The sequence below is a fragment of the Pteropus vampyrus genome, unplaced genomic scaffold, assembly GCF_000151845.1.
Source record: "Pteropus vampyrus isolate Shadow unplaced genomic scaffold, Pvam_2.0 Scaffold88, whole genome shotgun sequence".
Classification (NCBI taxonomy): domain Eukaryota; kingdom Metazoa; phylum Chordata; class Mammalia; order Chiroptera; family Pteropodidae; genus Pteropus; species Pteropus vampyrus.
Genome location: NW_011888869.1, coordinates 5515016 through 5542641, shown reverse-complemented (window position 1 = coordinate 5542641; position 27626 = coordinate 5515016). Strand labels below are relative to the sequence as shown.

Below are 27626 nucleotides of genomic sequence, written 5' to 3'. Positions count from 1 at the left end.
TAGTTCTAGTTTGAAAGGTTATGTTTCCTGACCTCTGATATATATCCTCATTTCTACTTTAACCCTTTTTATTACTTAGATCTGAATTGTCAGAACAATGTGATGCTAATTATCAGGTTATTTTTGATTTTAAAACATTTGATTATACTTGTAACAGAAGATATTGGTTAGTAAAATGCTTTTTAAAATACCCATGTATTTAATGATTCAGAAGTTAAAAATATGACATGATAAAAATGTTCAAAGTGACCTCATCCAAGAGGAGATATGGATGTCAAATAAACACATCAAAAGTTGATTAGCATTATTAGTCATTATGGAAATGCAAATTAAAACTAAAATGAAATACCACTACCCATTATTAGAATGGCAAAAAAAACCATGATAATGCCAAGTGCCGACAAGGATGAAGAACAACTGTGAGTCATATGTTGCCAGTGGGAATGCAGAATGGAAAACAATTTGGCAGTATATTTAGTTAAACCTATGCTTCTCGGGTGACTCAGCAATCTCACTCTTAGGTATTTATCCTAGAGAAGTGAAGACATCTGGCCACACGGAAACCGGTAGTAAATATGCATAGCAGTTTTATCCATAATTATCCCAAACTGAAAACTAACCAAATGTCCTTCAACTGCTGAATGGATATACCAGTTGAGGTACATACGTACAGTGGAATATTACTAAAAAAGAAAAAGACCACTGATAGAACAATATGGATGAACTCTAAAAGTATTATGCTAAGGGAAAGAAGCAAGAATTGGAAGTATACATACTCTCGATTCCATTTAAATAACATTCTCGAAAAGAAAAAATCATAATGACAGTGAACAGACCAGTGGTCCTTAAGACCTGGGAAAAGAGATTCATTATAAAAGGACATAAGAGAACTTTTTCAGGCAATGGAACTGTTTTATATCTTAATGGTGGTGGTATTTACATAACGGTATACACTTTACAAAACTCGATGATCTATACACACTTAAAAGAGTGAATATTGTACATGTATATTGTACCTCAGTAAAACCAACTAAAATAAGACATATACAATTTTATAGTTTAAAAAGTCTAATTTTTAAGGTTAAAAATTCTCAAATATACTGGATGGTAGAGTTAGGTATTTCGGGTTGAAACTGCTGAGACCTCAACTTTAGACTTTGTTTAAAAGACGTGTAAACTTTCACGGTAACCAATCAAAAAATAAAACATTTATGAATTCTTTCAGTGTAAAGGTTAATGGAATTAGAAAACAAAACTTAAAAAAAAAACCTGTAAGTTGATATTTTTAAACATAAATATTAGAAAGCTGATTCAAAAATAAAATGGAAGTCTTGAGGCTTTAACTCATGTCACTTCCTCTGGAAAATCATTTCTCAGCATCTGAAATTGCAACATTCTAGACATTTTTTATTCTCTCTGGTTTTTTTTTTCTCTTTATTAGTTATACTATCTCAAATATTATATTTTCTACTTATTTTAATCTTTATTGTAAGTTACTTGTGCAACGGTTATTATTTTTTCCACTCATGTAACACCAGCACTGAATAAGTATAGGTTCAATATGTATTTGTTGAATGAATTCATAAATTATTGAACAAAATTAATAAGCTGGCTTTTGAAATACATATGATAACTACAAAAAGAATGATTATTCCTTTAGCGTACAGGAACATATTTAAATGACTAAAAATAAGCCAGTATTTACAACCTGTTTAATATAATTATAAGAGCTGAGAAAGTCTGATACATCACCAGGTATAGTTTACAGCTACTATAAAATGGATTTTAAAAATGTATGAAAAGTTATAATGCCTGAATTGACCTTAAAAAGGCAGGTTATTCATTCAAAGAATATAAATATTTCATAGGTCTTATTTGTAAGACATCTACATTTTCTCTGTGTTTGGAAGGAGAAAGTCATTGTTTGGTGGCCTTTCCCAACCAGACTTTGAAGATAAGATTAAGCTCTAAAATTCTAAAGCAGTGATTCTCGAAGTGATGTCCCAGACCAGCAGCAGCAGTATCACCTGGAAAATTGTAAGAAATTCAATTTCTCAGGTTCCACTCAAGACCAGCTTAATCTGAAACACTGAGAGTTAGTGTCAGTTTTGTTATAACAAGTCCTCCAGGTGATTTCATTGTAAGCTAAAGTTTTCAAATGGCCTAAAGCATCTGTTACATGTTATTTTTTTCTCTTACGCATCTAGAATGATGCTAGTTATATGTCATCCTTAGGGAGAATTAATAGTCATCTTTCCTTTGACACATATATAAATTCCCAGAGTGTCAGTCATATATGATATCAGTGTTTATCTAATACCATCTTTTCTCTGGTTTCATAAACAACCAAGAGCAAAAAAAATCTGAATTTTATTAAGCACAGTTGTGATAGCTAAAAACTTAAAGTTTTTGTTTGGATTATAAATAAACAATGTTTTTGAAGCAATGTGTTCTAGAATTGTATCATGGAAGACCATCTTAGCTCTCTAGTTTGTGGAAACTAAATGAAACGTGAGAAAATGAAGTATCCTACATGTCAATAACTGTGTTTCTATTCTATATGATAACTTGAAATAAAGTCAATAACTTTGGGCGATTTTCTGCAGGAGCAATTGCAGATCACATGTACTCACCACTGAGCAGGTCCGAGTGAGACTGAACGGTTCTCAACACTTATCTTGTGATGAAATGTAAGATTTGTTTAAGCGCCTGTGGGAAAGAAAGTAAGAGACACATTCTTGGGATAAGATTTGTGGATGAAGTATGTTGTTTTTCCACTATTACTAATAAAAGTAAATTTCCTATTCATACCCCACAGATTCTTACTGTAACCCTAGTATGTTAATTATAAATGTCCAAAGAATTATGCTCTGTATTTCAAGACACATTTTTTGAAATATTACATTATAATATAATGGTTAGGAAAGCAGAAACTAAAGATCCTCTGCCTGCATTCAAATTCTGGCTCTGATATTTATAAGCTCTGTGATCTGGGACATGTTATTTATGTAATCTCTATTTTGTAATTTTCTCATCCATAAAAAGGAAATTGTAAACACTAATACTCCACAGATTTGTTGTCATTATTAAATTAGTTAAAATTTTTACATTATTTTAAACAACACCTGATACAGAGTGTTATATAAGTAATAAAAATGAAGTGTGAATTATCTAGATAATTTTGTTTAAGGAAATATTTGTTATTTATATACCTAAATATACAGGTAGGCCAAATATACTCTGTTCTTTCTGCATCATCATTGTAATCTAGGTAGGTTTTCTTAACAATGAATCTTTACTACTAAGTACCTAAAATAACTACAGTCATTAATTTCTGATCAGTAAAAAAAAAAAAAATGTCATGCCTAGTTTCTATTTCTTATCTCATTCATTAATTCGATGATCAAATATCTCTTAAGCAATTTTATTGTGTATGTCATTGTGCCAGGGTATGTTGAAGATATCAGAAGAATGAGACCTCATTGTTGATTTTGAGGAACTTTTCATTTAGTAGAGTAAATTACGCAATAATTTAGTAGAGTGGATATATGCAATATTGCACATGATTAATACAAAGTGGAAAATGAATACTTACATCGGAAACAGAGGAAAAAGAGTGACAGAGTTTTAATGACATTTCCTCAGTGCTTGGCAGAATAAAAAACAATTGGTTCTTTAAAAAATCCTGTAAAATAAAAATTAATCATTTCCATTTAACAGTTGTAAGCATAATAAATCATAATAAATTTTGTCTACGGCCATGCCACCCTGAACAAGCCCAATCCCATCTGATCTAGGAAGCTAAGCCAGGTTGGGCCTGGTTAGTACTTGGATGGGAGATCACCTAGGAAGACCAGGTGCTGTAGGCATAAAAAATAAAAAATAAAAAAAATAAGGGATTGTAAGCTGACAAGGATCTTGCAATCTATGTGGTCAACCAAGGGTTGCCTCCCCTAAGAAAAATATAAAAAAGACCTTTTAAGGTAACTTTTGAAGTAAACTGTAATGAGTCACAGTTAACAGAACCCAGAACCGTAGTCAGACTGGTCAGAGTCTAAAACCAGCTCCTTTTTGTTTATTTCATTTAACATCCTTTTGTTTTAACCTCTGTATGTCAGATCTATTGATCTTTAGTTATTGGAGAACACTTAAAACTCAATTTAGTAAATAAATTTTATTATATGAAACTGATGGAGTTAATATGTGGCTCAGACTAATTTTACCATTTTATTATATTTGTTGAAAAATGGATAAGATAAAGAAAATAATCACATAAATATGTTAGTGAAGAAATGTAAAAATAAAGTTTCCAATGAAAATTTAAATACATCCTAATGTCCAAGTAGGTCAAACTTCCTATCCTGTCTTTTCTTTCTGAGTCATCACTATAATCTGGGTTGTTCATTTATACCAACAGTAGATGTTTATTCTAAGCACGTACAATATCTAACATGTCATAATGTATTTGACATAAATATCTGCATCATAATGAGATGTAATTTCTGTTCTAGGAGTGTAATGAAAAATATGTTATACTTTGAGGTAGTATGGACTTAACCGTAATGCCAAAGGAGTTGACACTGGTATGGGGTCTTTTAAAAATGGGAGGTATCTCCCTAAGTAGGGATGGTAAATGAATTACAGGGACTCAATATAGCACAAAATGAAAATCCATACTGGATTTCCAATCCATTTCTGGAATGTGCATATAAAATCGATCCTGTCTTTTTTGATTATGATTCACCCACCATGTCACTGGATATCTATTTGTAAAACATAAATTTCACCATTTGTTTCTCTTCTATTAAGAGAAAAATGATCTCCCATTGAATATAGAATAAAATCCATGGTTTCAAGATTGCAGCCAAGATAATGTGATTATCTCTGACAGTTTAGAAAATTCTTCCACATATTAAACAAAAATTTGCTTTGATATAATTTCTGAGAGATTCTAGTTCTGCTTTGTATATTGATGTGGTGATATATTATCATCGTCATTATCATCATCATCATTGCCATCAGTAACTACTAATGAAAGAGTTTTACTTTCTGTCAGCCATTATAATCAGAATTTCACGTAGATTATCCCATTTAATCTTCACCCCAATCTTCCAAATTAGCTATTACACTTTTTGGCAAATAAGAAAATTGACACACACAACAATTAAATAGTCAGCATGTCAAATGACTATTAAGTTAGGGAGCAGTTATTTCATTTTAGGATGGTTTAATTCTAAAAACACCATGCCATGACCTCTTAGAAATGATCATGGAGAGAACACTGAAACTGGATATAGAAGTCCAGGGCCAAATTTAACTCTTGACTTTTAGCAGCCATATGACTTTTCTTCTGGGTGCTTGCCAGAGTTCCATTCAATTTGTTAAACAATTTAATATTAAATGAAAATGCTCTTTTAAGCTTTTTCCCACTCCTTTCATTTTTTCCTCACCCCTTTCATTTTTTACCCCTATTCTTTGATGTCTTTTCTCTTCCAGGATAAGCATCCAAAATTCCTATAGTCATTTTTCAGAGGACATGTTTTCTAGATTTTACTATCAGATCATGGAAGAAGGAACTGTGGCTGTGACTTTCTTTGATTCTGACATTTGGCTTGCTTGCAGTAGATGGCATTAGAGTTTATTAAGTGAGGTCACTGTTAACTATGACTCATGGTTGACTCATGGTTGGCTCATGTCAACTTGCAGTCAGGTGAACTCATCACCCTGGATATGCTTGGATAAAAGCAAGGGGAGGAAGGCAGAAGAGGAGTCTTCAGCTAATAAGGCCCTCACAACCAAACTGAATTTCCAAGGGCTGTTGGTACCTACAAAATATTTGTCATATAATAGGATCTTATTTATGACTACTCTCGTCTTTGATCTATGTGTAACTCATACTATCACCTAACTTAACATTTTAGTATGGAACTTATAACAATATAATTTTTCACTGATAAATAATAAATTTGTAACTTACGTTTAGTTTTATTCTAATTTTCACTAAAGACACCAAGATATAGGGAGAAGTATTAGGAGGGTGGACACTTAGAGGAATACCTATGTTCCTTTAGTATGGATCACCCCGACTTCCTGCTTCCTGTGAAAGGGAATTTAGGACAATTTCAAAGACCAAAGTAATTATTATGACATTTTTGGCTACACAGTCTACATAGGTAGGGGCGATTGTTGAAGCAACTGTCAAGACAATATTTCTGGACTATGCAAGTTCTATTCAAATTTGACATCAGTGTACTAGCCTCAGGGGTGTGCAGTGTCACCAAGTACCTAAATAGTGGGCTTATTCTCAGAGAGGGAAACATAAAAAAGAGAAATATATGAAAGAAGAAAGGTTCCAGGGAAACTGAAAATTAAACGGGAAGAAAAATGATAGGGGAAGAAAAATATGCAATAATTTCTTATGGTAGAAATGATACTATTATTTGTCTTTTGCATTTTGATAGAGATAATAATTTCTAGCATATTCAGATAATTCTTACCTATATCTTTTAACAATTTTTAATATATAACTGAAAATTGAGAAACCTAATATCAAGAGTTCTTGTCCAGGTGATTAGCAACACATAGTCTCATAAACCGTGAAATTTGAGCTCAATGATTAGACCATGATAATCTTCATAAGTTCCATATATCAAAAACAAGAGATTAGTTCTGCATATTTAGAGTGACCTTGACAAACACCTGACTCCTCTGTTAAATAGTCACCCAAGTTACAGACATTGCCTAACAGATAGGATAGTTAGCCTATCCAGGTGATGTCATTATTTAATATTTAGTGATTTTAGCTGAAAAATATAATGTAGCAATTTAGGTTTAGGTGACCTGAAGCTAAATAAATTAACTTTTGGGATCCCAATGTTAACTGATTTTCAGGAAATAGAAACAAAGACAACGAAGAGTTTGTGTTAATTTCTGTTACCCTCTTCTGTTATCACTATCCTTCTGAAACAATATAAATTTTATTAATGGCTTTTCACGTCATTCATGCAGATCCACTAATACTCTGCTGAATTATCTAACCTATTTTGACCAGAGCATTTTAAGTAGACACTTTCACTAGCAAAAGTCCTAAGGTAAGTCAGCCTTGATTGTAAGTATACACTGAACCTGAAATGAACGGTTGTGTTTTGTTGTCTAAAAAAAAAAAAATAGTGATATGGTATTTACCAAAGTTTAACAGTTTCTGCATACAGAGGCCAGGTTGTAACTTGGCTATGATGTAGACGGTGTTCTGGGAAAGGAATTGCCAAACACCACCAGGAACACTGAGAGTTGAATGTGTTGGGTTTTCAAAGTGTCGCAGCAAGGGAGATACACACTGGGCCGCTGTGCAGTTTTTCACTAAAGGGCTGTTATAAAGACATGACACAGGATCTGGGCATTGGTTGTATAATTTTAGAGAGAGTCTCAGGAAGTGGAAATTTGCTTTGGATGGGTGTTGTCAGAAAGTGGGGGCAAATCTATCGTGGTCTATCTCAATAGATACATATTTATAGGGAGAATAGGCTAGGGCAAGGAGTAAGTTGTAATTAGTAAAGTAGCGGTCATGAGTGGAGGATATTTGGCATCGTGTAGTTTTACAGTAACTTTGTCTAAAGTGGATGTTCTGTGAGATTGTAATATCCAGCAGAATATGGCTTAGCTGTAGGTCAGAGAAATATACAATAATGAAGAAACCAAGTTGTGGAGTCAGATAAATTCTGGCTTTTCTTCTTTCCGTCATTTCTTCTTTCTTCCCTCCTTCTCTCTCTCCCCATTTTCCTTCCTCATATTGTATCCATATGAATATCTCAAGCTAATTAATGTACTATCTTGGGTAGATTTTCATCACAATCTGACGTGACTCCATTGCTGTCCCTACAAAGTTGATTCCTGTTTAGGGTAATTCAAATGCTACCTAATCACTTCCAAGCTTAATAGGAAAGTCAAATTATGCACCTGTGTTTCAAACTATTCATACCAAAGCATTTTAAAGTACATTACTACTCAGATAATGTATCTGTTTGACTATTATTTCTTAGGATAGAAATTTCCTCTGGTACTTAAGTATTGCATATTGAACACGAGGGTACATACATTGATGAGAGGCACACAAGGGAGTTACTATATATTGTCATTAGGGACGTTGTAACAGGAATGTCATTCAGATTTGAGACATGAGCTGATGCGTTTCTTTGTTTTCCTTCTATCTTTTAATCAGGCTCAGTTCTGCTTTCTCTGATCCCACTGCTTTATCCGTTCTGTATATATCTTTTCTTCTCCACAACTTTATATTAGCTTTATATTTTGCTTACTGATCCCTTTGGCTTTCTCCTAACATCAACTCTTTCATTGCCTCTCTTTTTTCAAAGTATTCCAAATGTTCAGTACTCTACATAGTTGTCATTCAAATTTTCCAGAGGGATATTAATTGACAGAACATGGACTTGTTGGGAAATAACATTTCTGCTTTTTTTTTAAGTGGGGGTGGCTCCAAAGGGTATGTTAATGTTGTCTTCTTTCCATATTAAGTATACATTAACATCATAAGCAGTAATATACCAAACCATAATTATATGGATGAATGAGTAAACGAATGAATGAAGAGTTGAAGCTATGAAAGTTTGAACAGAAGAGAGCTGACAGCTTTTAATTTGACATTATTTGGGAGTAGAAATAAGGCAGCAAAGTTTTCTTTATTTGAGAGCTCATTAAATGCAAAAAATTGTGCTTGGTGTATTTTCATGTTCTCTTATTGAATATCCACAAAGCCCTGTAAAGGTGATACTATCCAGAGTTTTTCCATTGAAGAAATTGGAGGTAAAAGTGTCGAGCTTTCTTAATATCCTTCACCAGTTAATTAATTGTAGAGCTTGAACTTATACTCATCTCTGTATTATTCCTAAAGTTTGTTCTATACCATGTTGTCTCAGAAGTCAGCATGGTAGCAAAAAAAGGAATCTATGCGGTAAGCTTCAGAGAAGCACTGCCATGGAATATAGAGCATCATTTTCAAGATAAGATAAGAAGTTGGCTTAGAATATGACAATCACAGTTTATTCCTTTTGACTTTCCACATGGGTGCCTCTCTACCTGTCCTCCCTGACATGGGGTAATCACTACTTGTTTTTTAGTGTTGAGTAGGTGGAGGTAGAGAGTGTGGTTTTATTCCCAAATCTTGAGTAAAAACTGCATGGCAGATGCTAGAGTTTTGTCGTTTCACTTAACTCTTACAAGTCTCACTCTTAACCCAAGCCCCTCAAACTGCCCTGTGGATTTCCAAATACACCACTTAGACAGCTCCATAGGGCTCTGCTTTCCTAAGCTTATGAAATTCTCCTTTGTCCTTTCTATTTCCTTCTAGAATAGAGATGGCAGGAAGGCTCATTCCTAGCACTGACACATCTTTGACCAAATTCTGCCAAATTCACCAAATTCTTTTTAGTGAACAGGCACCAAAACAATCATGCCACCTAATCTTCTGTGCTTGAAAACCTTTGCGTTCTCAGTCCTCAGAAACCGACAGGCTCCTAGCAGGAGAGGTTACTACTGAGGGGAACTTGTAAAGCAGAGCTCAGAAAACTTTCTGTAAAGGGACAGATAGTAAAAATATTAGGTTTTCTGGCCTATATGGTCTCTGTCACACCCGCTAAACAACTACCCAATACTACTGTCATTGCTTCTTAGGAAAGACATTGCATGCTCTCAGGGGTCATTTGCCATATAAAAAAGAGAGTTGATTAATCCAAATAACAAATTGCTGGGGATATTGGAAATTTCTTTGCAGGTGGCTTTCCCTATGTCACCTGACCTTAAACTATTCCATTCCCTTAGGTCCTAGTGCAACAGAACGCAGATCACGAGATTGGGACTCTATTGGTGGGAAATCTCCCTTTTCTCTGTTTTAGAATGTGAAGTGTGTTAAAGAGTAGGAAGTTGACTGTTATGGACATAGTTATATCTAAGGGTGAAAACCATGAATACTAGCCAGATTTGGAAAATGAAGTGGAGGACATTTATAAAAGGAAAATCTGCCAGCAGTGCACTTTGAAAGAACTCTGCTTGGTGGGGAATTACCTGCTCCCCCCAGATAACAGATTCTCTTGCATTTTTCATCACAGGGATTTTTAACTCTACTCCCTGCTTTTTCAACTGTCTAAATCCTTTTATCTTTATAGCACATATGGCCTCCCTCCCTGAAACTGGAAACACAGTTCTGATCTAATTTAGTACCCACATTAGAGTATGTTTTAAATATCATATCACTAAGTCCATAAACAACTGCGCTAATGTATGAAGTAGCTCAGCACTGCTCAAACACATTACAGTTGCCAACACCATAAAATGCCATTTACTTTTGCTTAAAAGTGTTTGATATTGAATTTGCTTTCCCCTGGATTGTAATTAACAACATTCTGAACTGCTTACAAGATTCAATTGACTGGCAATATTAATCACACATTCACGCAGAGATTGGCTATTGCATTTGATTTTTTTCCCTTCTGCATTCTTGGCATCTAATCACTGATTAAAACTAAGGAAATAGCTTTTTCACAATGTTCCATGGACATTTATTTTCTCAGTTTGTTTAGTCTATAAAGGTCCCCCCCCTCCTTTCCATTGGATCTTGGTTCTAAATTTCTATAGACATGGAATAAAACCAAGAAACAGTATTTCTTGTCAAGAGGAACAGTTTATTCCAGATAATTAAATCCAGGAATGTTAAAAGAAAACTCAGCGAGGAGTATAAATTAGATTCTATCAAGGGATGTGGGTTGTTCCCCATGAATGGATATGGACAAAACAATTTTGTGGTAAGCTTTGAAAAGTTATTGATAGTTTTGAAACTTTTCAAAAGTAGCACATTTTGTAGATGAAAGCAACAAGGTGTAGTTCTGTGTTGTAGAATGCACTTCAGACATTCACAGATGTTTCATCTTTATATTTGACAGCATTTTTGAAATTGTGTCTACGATTTCTACACATATACTCTTATGAATGTTACGGTAGATTTTTTTATTTTTTATTTTTTTGCATTTGCCTGAATGGCATTTGGAGAAACATATAACAAAATGTAAATATCAACACAGAATAAATTGAGAGAAACGAAACGCATCCTCCCAATGACTATAGAACCTCTCTATTATTCATAAATAGTATATAGAATTGTACTGTGATATAGTCCAGAGTCAGACTCTGTGCTTCAGGAAGGCAGAGACACTTGATCTTGTTCACTGATTTTACCTTCTTGCTTAGAACTGGAGCACAATATAGAAAATATAAATATTTGCTAAAAAAATCATTGAGCAAAAATAATAAGGTTAGATTTTCTAAATTATCTGCATGGTAAAAGTGCTACTTGCACTTGGAAATTAAATAATAAAATTAAAAATTACAAAACTGAAACATACTAAAAATGATTAAGATAATGGACTGCAGAAGCTGGTAGTCCCTGGCTGTGGGACTTTGTCACATAATCTTTTTTTATCTGTTAATTGAGGGAAAGAATGATATTTATATTACATGGTTACTACAGTGTTTAATAAATTGGTATACAGAAAACACTGTATTAGAGGTTATGGTGGTTATTATTAACTTTGTAGTTATTATGCAATTATGCAATAATTGCTTTTTCTAGAAGCCATATTACAACCTTAAAACATTTAGACTAGTTTCGATGCTGGAAGTAGGGAAAAAATGTAACAAATTAGCGAATCTGGTTATGATGAGTTTGCCTAGCTGTCTCTGCCTAGCCACCTTGCCTGTCACTATACCACCCACCCCATCACCATTCCTTCCCAACATACCTGATCCTCCTACACACACACACACACACACACACACACACACACACACACACACACACACAGTTATGATCAAGTGATTCAGGCACACGTAGATACACACTTATATTATAATTCCATATACTGAACTACTTGTAGTTTTCAGACTTCTTTGTGCTTTCTTATGTCAACATGTCTTTTTATTTGCTAGTGCTTCTGCATGAAACATTTGCGCTTGCAAATTTTTAATCTACAGCTCTTATGCTATGTACTCTGACTCTGATCATATCAGGCTAATGCAGATTTAATGCTTTGTTTGTAGCTACATTATGTTGCTACCGTGATTATCTCTTTATAGACTATAAAATACGTGAGAACAGAGATATGTCTAAGTATTTTCATTTTCTAGTGGCCAGAACCTACCAGGGTACCTGGCACATAAAATGTATTAAATGAACATTTGTTAAAGTTCCCCCTGTCTTTCCTCCCTCTTTCCCTTTTTCTTCCCTTTGTTCCTTCCTTCTTTATTCCTCTCTTCTTTGCATTAATGGACTCATCTACAATAATTAAGTGCAATAAAAAGGAAACCAAGTATATAAACTATGTTATAATGGTTACTATTATGTTTTCTCTAATATTCAAAATTTACTTAACTTTTGGCATTATTAAAGTATAAATGAGAATGTAGCACCAGTGAAACCAGATGTTACATGTTAAATACTAGCATTGATCATATTTTTAAAAAATCATGGTTTTTTTTTTTTTATATATATTTAGAAGAAGGTAGAAGGAAGTAGAATTTGTATGTTTTATCATCTAGGTGCATGAAACTACTTTCTTTTTTTTTCAACTTAAAACATATGTAATATAGATGTTGTCTTCCTTTATATCAGATTATTCTAAAGGGAATCTTGTTCCCTTAAAAATGTTCTGGTAATTTGAGCTACAAGATTCAATTAGATAAGAACATCTTGTTCATTTCTTATGAGTTTCAATTCTCTACTCTTTATTTGAGGTATAGCCTTTTGTCTCTTTTTAATAAGGATGAGATAATGGTAGTGCAAAATAGTAGACAATGCAAGATTATTAGCAAATCTGAAGAACTGTGGAAAGTCAATATGTGTGTGTGTCTACACACAAAAGCATGTACCTATATGCTTGTTAAGAATGATTATCCTCTCAAAACTGATCTTTCTAAATAATAAAATAAATACTGAAGGAGTATCGTGCTTTATTATTTAATATATGCATATTATTTAGTGTCTTGCATAATACAAAGTGAGTGAATTTCAAGTAAACAACGTTTTCTTTTGATTTTTATTGATACGTTTTAACATAATTTTTAAAATATCAATTCAATTCTATGCATGCTTTTACACATGTCAGATTTTCACTTCAGTCTCGTGTGTGTGAACTTGATATACCCATGATAAATTTATCATTAGTCTCATTCTAAAAGGATGTAAAAATAGCAAGCAAGTTATTAAATGGACTATAGAAGTTTTAAAACATTTCTAATTTTAGGTTGCTGGTATCTGAAGTCACACTTTTCTGACTTCAGAATTGTATATTTTGGTGATTATACTGCCTAATGCACACACACACACACACACACGCACGCACGCACAACCAGTCTCACAGTGGCACATAAGCCAAATTAATTAATTAATGGATACTTAAGAAAATAAGCGGTTTGTACTGTTTTAAATTTTTGTTTATTCATTAGATTGCTTATTGTACAAAAGTTTATCAAGCAGATTACAATTTTTCCTTTGGCTTCTATTGTGTGTACTTTAAGGGTTAAAATTTTTTATCGTGTGTAGTTTATTATAATTAAAGCTGTAAAATGCACAATTCTATATAAGATTATTCATGTTGTAAAAATTTACTGATTCATTTTCATGTAAATTTTAAAATGTGTAAACACATTGACTTCCCATGGCTACATTTGTTGAAGCTGCTTACTTTTTGATGATTATAGATAAAGGGAAGAGAGAATGAACTGGTTTGTATCTTAAATCACATGCAGATTAGAAGCAAAATATCGTTATTGATTTTTATCTCACTTATATATTGTAAGGTGAATGTTATTATTTTTTTTTAAATTTTTTTAGGGGTAAAAGGAAAGTTTATTAGAAAAGGGGTAACACTCCACAGAACAGTGGTCTCCTCTCAGAGGCAGAGAGTGAGAGGAACCGTGAATGTTATTTTAATGAAATTTTTTTCAACTGTGAGTTAGCTGAGATATTCTCAGCCTCATCTCTAACTACATCTCTATATCATAACAATCAGTGTAGCTCAAAGGAGAGTCCACAGATTGGTGCTGGTCCGCATCTGTGTAAGATAGGTACAGAGACTGATAGTAAACATTGAAAAATGTTTCATGGCAATTTGACAGAAAAAAATTTATTAAAGTTTATATTTTATATTTTTAATTTTTTAAAAAATTTTTAAATAATTTATTTTTTAAATTTTTAAATAATTTATTTTATTGTATTTTATGAAAGGTTTGTTCTGCAATGGTTGGGAAGAGTAAAGCTGGTTCTTCACCATAAATAGGTTTGAAGCACTGCTGCATAGCATAGGCATACACTGTGCAGTGAAGTTTACCGAATCTTGACATTAAAAAAATGAGTGAAATTTGAAATTCCTTTTCTTGAAAGTTTTGACAATAGAAAAATGAAGTATTCTGGTGTCAAATGACAAAAAGAGTTTCCAGCATGCCCTGTGGTAGCAGACCTAGAAGATGGCTCCTGATGGTCACCACTTCCGGTGTTCATGCTTTTGTACTTGAATTTGGGCAGGACCTAGTGACTCACTTCTAATAAACTAAAAAAAATAAAAAAATAAAAAAATAGTTCTGGGATATTGTTTTAAATTAACTTTATAAAGACCGTATTCTCTGTTGGAGGCCTTACACTAAGGGGAGCCATGGTGTGACCTGCTCTGGGTAGAGGCCCATATGGCAGGAAACTGGAACTGAACCAGCAAGGAACTGAAACTGTGAGCCCAAAAGTTAGCGAGGAATGAAATCTTGCCAAAAATACATGTGAAAGATTGGAAGATGGTTCTTCCTTGATCGAGACTTCAGAAGAGGGTGCATGCAGCTTGGTTGGTACCTTGATTGCGGCCTGTGGGAGACTGTGGCACTCAGCTTAACCATGGCAGATTCTTGACCTTTGGAAATTGTAGGATAAATACGTGTTGTTCTAAGCTACTAAAGTTTGGCATAATTGAGTATGGAGCTGTGGGCAACTAATATGCCCTTCCTAAAAAAGAGTGGGGGTGCCTCATTTACTACTAATGTGCAGAGAATCTGATGGATTCTTGAGGACAGTTTTTTAGCCACTATCCTCCATATATATAATCCTTTACTACTGATTATAATCCTCAATTTTGGTTTTCTGGTATATGAGGCTATTTTTTAAAATTACTATGTTGATGTTTTTGCACATCTTGTTATTTCAGTATTTTAAGAAATCTGGAATATAAAAAGTATTGGGACAAACTATAAGAATATATACATTACACTAAATTTTTGAATTTAATGAAGGATCATTCTTTTAGAAAGTCTTCTAATGCTGAAGATTAAGGAGAAATGCTGGTCACAAAGGAAAGCTTCGAGGGCAAGAGTAAATCATACTTTAGTTTAAAGATTTTTACAAACCAATGAACTATGAATGTAACACAGTTACTATAGATAATAGTGACTGTGCCATTAGAATCTCAATTTATACATAATGAAATAAAATGATTATATAATGAAAACATCAAAACTCTTCCTCAAAATGAAAACTCAATGTGAGCAAACCAGCTTTCATTTTGTATCTAAAAATAGATATGTTCAAAAAGATATTATTCACAAGTATTAATCATGATAAGGGACCCAGTTGGAAGTAATTGAAATTTGCTTATAAAAATTCTTCCCTACTATTTTATCAGTATAGAGTCTGAAAAGGCTTATTTTTGCTGCTGGAGGAAAGAAAAAGCACTGAAATACATTTTTGATTTAATAATGAAAAAACTAACACCTTATTTTTTAAGGAAGCACATTCTAAAAATGATAAATTTTATTTTGATGTCATTTATGATGATTAAAGTTTATTTTATACAGTATTTAGTTCATATTTTGAGTATTACTATATTTTCATTGACTGTACCATGCTAATAATTTATATCAGACTGGTAATAAGTTTTTAACATTTATATAACACAATTTTTTTCAAAAGATCACATTTGATATGATAAATATTTTTATTTTTAAACTATATAATATTTAGTTTCATAGAGTTTTTAAAAATTATGAATTATGAACACTAAGAAAATGTTATAAATACTAAAAGAATGTGAAATAAATATAGGAATATTCATTTTGTCCTTTTGCTCCAATAACTAAACAATAACTATAAAGTTTCAATTGCTAATCTGAAAAGTGTTCTAGGATTAGAAGCACTTTTATAATATCTAGAGGCACTTTACCTTATTTGACTTTCTTTTTTAAAATGAGTATCATGATGTCATACAGAAAACACATTTGCAACCTGTGCCTAGGAAATTTTTTTTGTATAGTGTATCATAAGGATTTTTAGAATCATATTATTCCTTGGTTTCAGATTACTCATCTTGAATTCCTTTGCTAAAAATATAATAGATTCATTTGTAGATTATATCCAAGCTAGTTGATATATTTATGGTCAGAAAGGGGAAATGTAATATTTGGAAAATTTATAAACCTTAAGGTTTTGGAAATAAATCACACAAATTCAGAACATTAAATACCTAAAACACCTTTTTTTTCCCCCTTTTAAAAAGATTTGTTTTCCTATGTGGAGATAGAGAGGTATTCCATTAAATGTTGTTTTCTTATTTTATTTATAAGCATTCTTTTATGGGTGTAGTATAGTATAGGATAAATAGTATAGAGTCTTTTTCAGCATAAGATCAGCTTTGTAGGCCTTCATGCTTTGCAAGCCTGTGGTCTCAGTCATAACTACTCCACTCTGCTGTAGTGCCAAAAAGACATAGACGATATGTATAAGGACAGGTGTGGCTATGTTCCAGCAAAACTACATGCAAAATCAAATGGTAAGCCTGGCCCATGGGTCATATATGCTGTCCTGTGGTATCATGTGATGTTTAAGAATGCAGACTCCAAATCACACTTCTGAGGTTCAAATTACCTCTACTTTTAATTAGCTGTGTAATTTTTAAGAGTTTACTTAATCTCTTTCTGCTTAATTTTTCTCATCTGTAAAATAGGAAAGATATTAGAAGCATTTAACTCTTACAGATGCTAAGAGTAAAAAGCTTAGAACAGTTCTTGGTGCATGGTGAGTAACTTCAAGCCATTTTTCTCAAGTATGTTAGTCTTCTTAGAGTTACAGTGATGAGTCTCGATATTTAACATCTTTGTTTATTAAGGCAAAGTATTTTTTGTGTCTTTCCCTGATGTGAATGAATAAAGTTTTATATATCAATGTAAAAGTAGCCAGTACACATTCCATATAGATTCAGAAGGATTTTAACCTCAATTTGCAGATATTTTCAGAGGCAGTTGTGGGTTTATCCCAATGGCGCTGTCCTTTTTGCATCATTTATTTTATTTATGTGTTTAGTCTGTGATGAATCAGGGAGCATAAAATAGTCTTTAAAAAATAAAAGGTTCACCAAAGAGTTATAATGTACTCTTTGGTGGTCTTAGGACATCACGTGGAAAATGACTGGTACTTGGTTAATAAATGTGACACTTGGGGACCGGAACAGGAGTTTATCTACAATACATAATTCCTTTACACCCAGACAATGCTTATTTACTCAATCTTATGATCAAATCACATTAAGTGTTTCTACACAGGAGAGTTTCTTCTTTTGTGAAAATTACTAGCTAAATGATTATACTAGCCATTCTTTCCATGATAGGATGAGATGTGTAAATGAGTCATATAACAATTTCAACAAAACGGTTTCCACTGCTAATTTTTAGCTTATAGAACTAGCTTACAGAACTAGCAGTGCTATTGAGACAGAGCAAGCAATAAGAGTTGATTTTTTTGAGAGCGTTTGGGAGACATAATCACAAAATACAGAAATCCTAGGAAACTTATCTTCCCACTCCTCAATATAGATTCATGCAATCATCACCATACTCTTTATTTCTGTGTACATATAAAACGTTTAACAAAGTTTTTGTCAGTAAGTGGAGCAATAGCTTATTATCGTTACTTTGATCCCGGAGATTTGAATCAAAAACTGTCATTGTTGTGGGTTAAAAATTAGTGGTCATCTTGTCTTTTTATTTCCCCAAAATATAAATATTTTGTTTGTTTGGCCCAATCTCTCCTTCCCCAGAGAGGACTAGGGGCCAAAAACACTCCCTAATTCTGGATGTGTTTATGACTGTGTCCTATTTGGGTGAAATTTGAGACCAAGAACCCTTTGTCTCTTACTGGCTTGTGACTGTTTGGAAGCAGACTTAACCAAGTAGAGGCCAGTGGGTCAAGGCTGAGAAATCAGGTAAGTAGGTTTAGATGCAGAGTAATTAATGAATGAAAAGTCCAGGAAGAGAAATAAAGTTATTAGATAAAGAGGAAAATCCCAGAGAAGAATGATTAGAGTACAGACTGACATCCTTATATAGAGCCAAGATGCTGCTGACTCCTCAGGATTTGCTCTGAGAGTCCTCTGCAAGGTCAAGTAGCCATGTTCTAAGGCGAAAGCCATCATTCAGCATATGATACCCAGTTGGACTGACATAAGGATTTACCCAGTAGGTCACAGCTTAAATCCTGCAAACAAAGGGCAGTTTGGAGGTTCCGTATTTGTATATCCAAAAACATGCTGTTATGAAAGACATACTAGACAAGATATGGAGAGAGAGAGAGAGTGTGTGTGTGTGTGTGTGTGTGTGTGTGTGTGTGTGTGTATTTTTTCATTTTTACAAATGACTAATTTTATGACTTGAAGGCTTTCCAGCTATTCACTACATTTGGCTTCAAAGGTCAGAGGCTACAATAAGATACTAAAAGACTGCTTTCCCTGTGCCTCTTCCACATGTTATAGTCTTCCTTCTAGCATATACCACATATTTTATTCAAAAATTTTTATCTTTATACGATGCCAGTTTAAGAAAGATATTTCTTTATCACATTATAATGATAGAGGACAATCACTAGAATATTCTCCTGGTTATAATAATAACAGGTGTCAATTTTTAAATGCTTATTATGAACTAGAAACTATACTAATACTTTAGACATATTATCTAATTTATTCTTCAAAACAGCTTGAGGACATTATTATGAATCTTAATTGCCATAAAAGAAAACTGAAGGCCAGTTGAAATATCAGAGTATGTGGTAGACAGACGGTTCTAACCTAGAGTTTTTTGTTGTTGTTCAGAAACCTTACTCTTGGCCTCGATGTCCTGGTATATCTTCCTTTTTGTTTTTCTTCTTCTTTTGTTTCTAATTCATTAATTGAAATTGTTAAGCTAGGATTTGAAAATTTATACAAAGATAAATTTATCTTTAAATCTTCAGAATTATTATTTCTGATATTTTCTCAAATTTTAATTTTTTTATCATAATTTATTCAAAATTTAAAACAATTACCATATGAATGACATCACTGATAAAACACTTGGTTTTGGAAGTATCCATTTTTGGGAAAAAGTTAAAAATGATATTTGAAATATTGTATCATGACTGACATACAGTTTATAAGTACTTAATATAATAAAATATGCCTTAGAATAAAAAATGTTATATCAAGTGGGACTGTCAATTATAAGAAAAACTAAGAGAGAACGGCTTTCTTTTTGTTGAGCGTAGTGTGGTACTGATGTCATCACTCTATGGGATAATTCATTGCAAAGACACTGTAATTATAAAGTGTCAATATATACAATTGTCAATATTGTAACTGAACGTGTGTGTGTGTGTGTGTGTATTTGTCTCTGGGATTAAGGTTTTTAGATTTCCATAGTCACGTATAAGGTAGCTATGCAAAATTTTAAATGTCTTATTAACCTTATTGCACATGGATTTTTTTACAAAGCTATAATTGGTTAAAATATATCTGACTTGTGAGATTTCATGATTATAATATTTAAATTTCATTTAAATTTAACACTTATTTTATTTTTGCCATATGTCTCCAAACGTATAATCTCCTGTGTCTTATTTTATAATTATGGAATACTTTTTCTTTAGCTTAAAAATACTTTGTAATAGTTGTGTGATATAAATTACAGAATGCTTATGGGAATATAGGACACAATTGTGTCCAGTAGCTGTCAATAGTACCTGTATCGATTATTATTTAAAAGAAGCATGCTTAGCTAGCAACATCTTTTCAGGTATATATTTTAGAAAGGTTTTATTGACTCTATAGCTCTTTATAGCCACTGGAGCAGGTCAAATAGCTTATTAATGGCTAACATAATGCCTGAGCATTATGTTCATCTCTAGGCATTGTAGAGTTCTTAGGTTTGAGACTCCCATTCCCACTTGGTCACATATCACTGTCTATGAAGATGCTTAAGAAATCTCTGATCTAGTTTGCCCCTCCATATTATTCCTTCAGGCAATGGGAGAATTTATCAGTACAGATGTAGTAGTGAATGAATGAAGCAACAGTTGATCTTTGAGTATAAATATGTCCTTCCAACTCACTCCATCTGGACAAAGCTTGATTATAACCAATTATTGTCACCGGAAACTAGTTTCTCTATTCTGGGCACAGCGTGTATTCCCAGTGATCTCCTTCCTAAACTTATATCTGTATTTATAAGAAATATATGCTTAGATATTTATGTATGAGTTGTTATAGCAAAATCTTATAAGCAATATGAAAACATAAACATATGAAGAGATAACTAAATGATGATAAATCTATACAAAAGGATATTAGACAGCCATTAAATATTTTGGCAAAACATATTGATACAATCGTAAAATGTTCTTAATAAATGTTACACAGAGAGCTGAATATAAAATTGAATGTATAATCTTATAATAAAACATTTGTGAAGAAAAATCTGTTACTGTTAGCAACCCATTGCTGTTGAATATTTTGATTTATGTACTTTTTTGTGTTTTCTAATCACTACATTGGTAGTCCTCAAATAGGTGATTTTCCCCCTGAGGAGACATTGGCAATATTAGGTGACATTTCGAATTGTCACATCTTGAGGGAGGTCACTACTGGTATCTCATGGGTTGGGAGCATGGATATTGCTAAACAGCCTGTGATGAACAGGACAGCCCGACTCCCCATTTACAAAGACTTCTCTGGCCCAAATATCAGTAATGCCAAGGATGAGACACTGTGTTCTATATTAGATACACATTTTTTTTTAATTAGGAAAAATAGAGCATTAAAACCACAAGGAAAATGTTTAAATAATAGGATATACAAAGCAAATTTACTTAGGCAGATTACTTTTAAAAATATTAATAAACATTATTTAAGTATAAGAAATTGGCAAAGTCATAATATTAAATTGTTGTTGCTGCTATAATTCACTCATGTAAGCTTTGGAAGACGAGCGACAAGAATTCAGCTTTGCCTGTTGAAACACTTAGGCTTAGTTTCACTCATCTGAACCTGCATTTCTCCAATTGGGGGCATTTTTTGCAGTTGTTATTTTAAATCCCTGCTTGGCTTATTTCAGATCTAAATTAAAGTCTGAGAACAACCAATATTCACACAAAGCTTTTGGAGACAAAAGCAATTGCGCCTGAATGAACACTTATGTGAAAATACTTTTTATTTTTCATCCTGGCAAAATTCCTAAGATTTAATGAGGTGAAACCGTTTTCAGAAAAAAGTCTAGTGATGTGAGAACACAAAGAAAAATACCTAAAAATAGCTGATAGGCTAACTATTTTGCTTTTTTGTACTGTATCAGATCCGCACAATGGCCAGACTCTGAGATTGCCCCTGACATAACAAAAAGAACCTGGCTCATGTTTTATATTGTATTATAGATTTTTATATAACTATGGTCCCAAACTAACCCAATGTTATCATGTTTTTCTGAAGGAAGTTAAATTAAAAGTGGTTGAGGTTAGATTTACCATAATGCATCTTACACACACACACACACACACAGACACACACACACACACACACACACACACACAATTCCTGCTAATTTGTAAAGGTGTTGAGTATTTAAAACACTATGTGTTGTGTCAAACGTGTTGCTTTCATGTTATCAGGCTTCAGTTCTATCAACATCAGTTCTACACTTATTCCCGCTTCTAGAACTGTGATACTTAAACAGATGGTGTCATTATTGCAATTGAAACTTACCTACATCTTCTTGAGTGATGCCACTGGTAGCTTGTACCACTTCAGAATAGTCTGAGGTGATAGCAGAAATACTTGCCTGGTTGCATTAACTACTATAGTCATAAATGTAGACTTTATAAAGTTTAATGCAACTAACATTTTTTAAAAGTTTACTGCAACTAACATTTGACATTTGGGGCGAGGGCAGTTTGGACATCACCTTCACAAATGTTATGAAGAGCCCTTGGCTCTTTCTCAAAAAACTAAAGGATTTTGTTAGCAACAGTGAGAGTTTGTCCAATGGTGACATCACTCAAAGATACTTAAAGAGTTGAATCTGGCCCTTGTGATTGTCAAGTATGCTTTAGCACCTCCTTTATGCCAGAGAGTGTGCTGTTGTTTACATTTTTTTATAACTAATCCCCACAGCACCCTTACCAGATAGGTAGGTATTATTTTCCAACTTTATTCACAAGGTTTTAAGGTTTAGATTAATTACCTTTTCTAAAGTTTTGCAGCTGATAAGTGGTAAAGCCAGCCTTAAAATTCAAGTTTTCTTCTAGATCCATCACTTGTGTGCTCATTGTCTAGCTTTTAGTTATGCTTCAGGAGAAACTCTAGCTCCTCTCCATGCTCAGAATGAATAAATAGCCATCACCCCCAAACCATGAGATATGATCTAAACAAGAAAGATATTAAATGATTGTGTTATGATTCTCAGCTAAAGTTTAGAAATTTTGAGTGGAGCAATTTAATTTGAAAACTTCGTTTTCTAAGAATTCTGTCATGCTCAAGTTGTTTTAAAAAAGAGATTTAAAGAAGACTCAACAGTCAATATTTATTTAAATATCCAGTGGTGTTATCCTCCTTTAATCTAACCCTAGATAATTCTGCAGAACCTATCGTTGTGGATAGTCATTAACATGCCCTCATGTTAATATAACCCTATCTCAACACAAATAAGAGACTGACAGAGGTGTCTTCTGTGATTTTTCTTGTTTTCCTTCTCTTTCTTTCATTTGAAATTGGTGAGGTGAGCATGCAGAAGGTGGTGATGAATAATTAGTCATAATAAAGGAAAGATTTTGTAACAATTTAAAATTTTTGAATAAATAAATTGGAGAAATGTATTTATTTTCATAATTAAAATATGTGCTACCTTTTCCTCTTTGTACATTGGAGGTTGTTAGCACAAAGATAAGGAAGAAGATGCAAAGATGCTCTGCTTGGCCTTTGTGGATTTCCTATGTTCTGTAGCTTTTCAATGGATTGACCTCGTGGGTCTAAGAGTATTGAGTTAGGAATTGTTTAATCAAGGATCTTCACCACAATGTGCTACCCTTTCCTACTATAGTGAGGATCGCTTATTAATTTAAACAGTGAAATCTATTCTGTTTACCATAAAAGATGATATGTATGAGGTTCAAGGCTTCTAGGATGTAAAAACAACCAATAAAATATAGTCAACTTGGCTTTTCTCTTTTAAAATGATTTTCAGTATACATTACCCCACTTTTGTGTTGTATGGTCACATTTACTAACTATATGATAAATATATCAATGATTCTTTTTCCAAAGATTTAAACTTTGGGCAAGATTGAGTTAGGTTTGCATCTTTTTTTTCAAGCTTCCGATTGCATTTTGAACTCCTTAGATAGTCAATTAACAAGTGGCTGATTTGTGTAAAGTATATTTGTACACATAGGCTAGTGCAGAATCACTTGGTATTTCCTCTGCTATATTAATGGTTCCATTTACTATTGTACTAGTAGAAAATGAAGTTGTATAATTGGAAACTGGTAAAATACCTTTATAGCTTATTAGCTTAGGGTAATTATCTGCATGCTATATTGCACTTTGAATGGCAATTAAAAGTATTGCATTATAATATTTAGATATAGTGGCAACCAAAAATAGTTAAATTGTTATAGTAAACATTGACTCACAATTTATTGAAAATGAACACATTTTTTGAAAGACATTTCTATAACATGTAAACATTGTGTTTCCTTTTGATAACTGTTGTTTTTCTCTTCTTTCTTTATTTTTTATTTTTTATAATTTGCTGCTTGCCATTGCAGGAAGTAGAGGTTTGTATTCAGCTTCTGTATTTCATATTTTATTTTAGATTTATATGAATGTTTACATTTTTATTACTCATATACACTCAATTCACATTATTTTCCCCCTTAGGATGATTATTTCCGTACTTGGAGTCCAGGAAAGGCCTTTGATCAAGGTAAGAATCTAATAATTTTAAAATAAAAAATTTTATGTGTTTATTTATAATCACTGTATTTTTAAACACAATATTGTTTAGTTATATTTTAAAATACTAAATGGAGAGCTTAGATGAATGGAAAAATTTATGCAATAATTACTTTAATTTCAGCTGTAGTTAGAAATAAGTTAATTAAATATCATGATTATGTCAGGATACTCTTATTTTTAGGTACACATTTTGGATTACTGATTCGGGCTTGAGAACTATACTGTGCCCATTTTTCTTAGTTAATATGAGTCACTTCGTCCAGTTTTTCAATACGCTGAAGTGCATTCACTAGGAATAGATTTATTTGTTTAAAGTTTCAAAACAAATGGCTTTGGTGTCTCTTTTTCAGTTAATATAAGCTTTCATTTTAAACAGAGTCAACTGGTAATTAGACTTAGCTGCGGTCTACGTAAGACCTAAAAGGAAAAATCTTACATATAATTAGGGTTCCTCCCACCTCTTTACACCGTTTGTAGTTCTGGTTTGCTTACTTGAGAACAAAAAGCAGGAAATATGCTTAAAAAAGGAAGTTCTCTCATATGTGAAATGAGAATGAAAACATCAAACTCAATGCGATCATAATTATATAAATAATTAAATAGATTTGTGTACTAATTTGTACAGTATCAGGACCAGAAACTCTTTTCAAGTTTGAAAGAAAATAAATTTCTACGTTAAGTAGGCTGTAGTAACCTTACAAAAGAGATTTACTCCATGAAGTAGTATCACTTAAAAATAGAAGTCATTATTAAGAATGGGCCATAATGTGTTATTAAGGGAAAGTTAGGGTATTTGGCTGCGTCTCCAAACTTCTGACTTCATATTAGTACTGAACACCCCCATAGCCAACCTGGGTGGATCTAGACAGGGGCTGTCATCCACATCAATCTTGAAATCAACATCAATTTGAAACACTCATTCACATCCAGTCCCACCTTTAATATTGGTTTGTTTCTTCTGTACGTCATGTGATTTCACTGTTATTTTCCAGTGTGTTTGTGGAATCTGCATTTTTTAAAATTCTAAAAATATATGTAATTTTAACTTGGCTGCTAATAATTCAATCCAAATACACACTAAAAGACAAGCAATGAAAAAATAATGACATAGAGACTGAGATATATTTGCAAGCTTTCATGGGAAATGAAATTTTAGGATAGAATCATAAACCTTGAAAAATCAGAGTTATGTGTGAAATAGATGTTAACAGTTAAATTTGCCATAACTGGTATATCCAATTACAATAAAGATGCTTTGTTTTTTATTTTTGTGTGTGTGATGATGTGTCGACCTCTAAAAAAAAAAGAAAATGAAATTAAAAAAGATTGCTGTAGGGAGGCTTCCAAACCCTGATATACTATAAGATTGATTTACTATAATTTTCAAAGAGGTTTTTAACTTACCAACTTCTCAAAAAAAAACATCATATTTATCAGGCAGAGAGAAAGCTCATGACATGATAATAGCTAATATTTATAAAGTGTTCTATATTCAGTTGCTATTCTAAGTATTTAATATATTAGTTTGTTTAATCTTCAAAACAGCCCTACCATGTAGATGCAGAAGGCGAGGCATTGAAGGAGGTTAAGGTCATATTCCTGCAAAGTTACAGAGTCAGGATTCAAGTCCAGACAGTCTGAACCCTGAACCCCTTTTCCTAACTACTGTGTGGTACTGTTACTCATATAATAGCTCTAAAATGAAATAACGGCATACTAACAGAATTTTAAAGTTTATGCTTTCAAAATAAATATGTACCTGAAGGAACATTTGAAATAGAGCTGATTTGTTTCTCTATTTTAGAACAATATTTTGCAGACTATAAGACCCTGGCTTTTGATTGATGGAACATGTATAGGTGGTAAACATACATAGGAAAGTTTTATATAGTAAAAAAGTTAGATTCAGATACGTGTATTTGTTTTCTGTTTATTTTTGGTTTTAAGTGAAATTAACCAGCCCATTTGTAGTCCATACCAGGAGAGAGAAAGATTATCCTTTTCCCATCTAGCTCTTAATAAGGTAGTATCATTTGGGTAGAGGAGACGAGATATGTTCATTTCTAATATGTTTCTTGTTCTTTCTGGTGATAGAATCCTCTACGTACTATTTTCAAAATCTGAGCTGTTGAACCCAAAATAATTTAGAAGACTTTTTGTGGATGTTTATAATTTTTAATATAGTGTTTGTTTTTCATTGGTTTGTGAACAGCCATAGCATATTAATCAATATAAGTTGATTTTTCACACTTTCTTTTTTGGGTGGTTTGCATATTTCCTGAAATGAGTGACAAAAAATTGACTTGGCATTACATTTTTTATGCTGATATTTATGCCATTATTATCATATTCATTATAACATTTTACTTCTATTTCTATATACTGCCTCACAAAATATACAGAAATTAAAGTAGCACTAATGAGAATGTTAATTAATATTTCATAATACAAGTGGCAACATTTCTCAGCCCCAAACTTCTCTGTACATATATGCATAATATGAACACACACTCATACATCCATACATAAACATTTACATATTTACACACCCACAAACACATACACAAGTTTGCAGGTGCACCTGCAAAATTGCTTCTAGGTAAAAATCTACTAATAGTTCATACATATCTTCCTTCTGATTTAACTGTAACAGATTTTCCAGCTCATGTAAGATTCTCTTCTTTAATTAGAACATTTCTACTTTGTTTACCTCAAAAAAGTAAGAGTTTGGGGAAAATATAATAATTTAAAATAAATTTAAGTAAAACTATTTTGATGATGATAAATTTGCTGTAAAATAAAAGAAAGCATACCGATGCCAAAAATAAATTGCTTTAGATATCTCTAGGTGAAATTTTCTGTGCCATTCCTTCTCTTCATTAGTGTGGCTAATCATGAATTGTCATGACAGAAATTGACTGAAAAATAGTTTTAATGAGGACATGGATCTTCTTGAATACAGCACAAAAATTCTGTTTACTATGGCAAATGAAAGAAGAGATGTACGGAGGATGCTAAAGTGTTAGCATAATAAATGCTTTAAATAATTTAAGGAAGGCTTTGGATAGAAATACTGTAGCTTTAAAAGTAATTACTTCTTTTCTCTTTACTACCTTAACCCTGCCTTACTTTGCATCACAGATTGATCTGGGTGTGTAACTGAGAAATCACTGGCAATTTTAGCAGTGTTTCCTGACACTGTTTAGAGAATCTACTTATATTGAAGTGCTATGTCTACAAGGGTCACCTTTTATGCAAAAGGTGCCCTGAAATGAAAGA

The 27626-nt window shown here is 32.7% G+C and overlaps 1 protein-coding gene and 1 pseudogene across 12 annotated transcripts in view; both read left to right on the top strand.

Annotated features, from left to right (window-relative positions):
• SPOCK3 (SPARC/osteonectin, cwcv and kazal like domains proteoglycan 3) overlaps positions 1-27626 on the top strand; it is a 328840-nt gene that overhangs the window by 97766 nt on the left and 203448 nt on the right. For 4 of the 12 annotated variants that reach the window (XM_011363729.1, XM_011363721.1, XM_011363720.1 and 1 more), the window contains exon 3: positions 24270-24315. The exons of 6 other annotated variants lie outside the window; for them this stretch is intronic. Coding sequence is in view for 5 of the 6 variants with exons in the window: in XM_011363721.1 (XP_011362023.1) it covers positions 24270-24315 (46 nt within the window). In the remaining variant the exon portion in view is untranslated. Of the gene's footprint in view, positions 1-24157; positions 24167-24269; positions 24316-27626 lie in introns of all 12 variants that reach the window. 2 more of the 12 variants (XM_011363717.1, XM_011363718.1) reach the window with 1 other exon arrangement.
• LOC111742227 lies at positions 3751-3869 on the top strand (annotated as a pseudogene).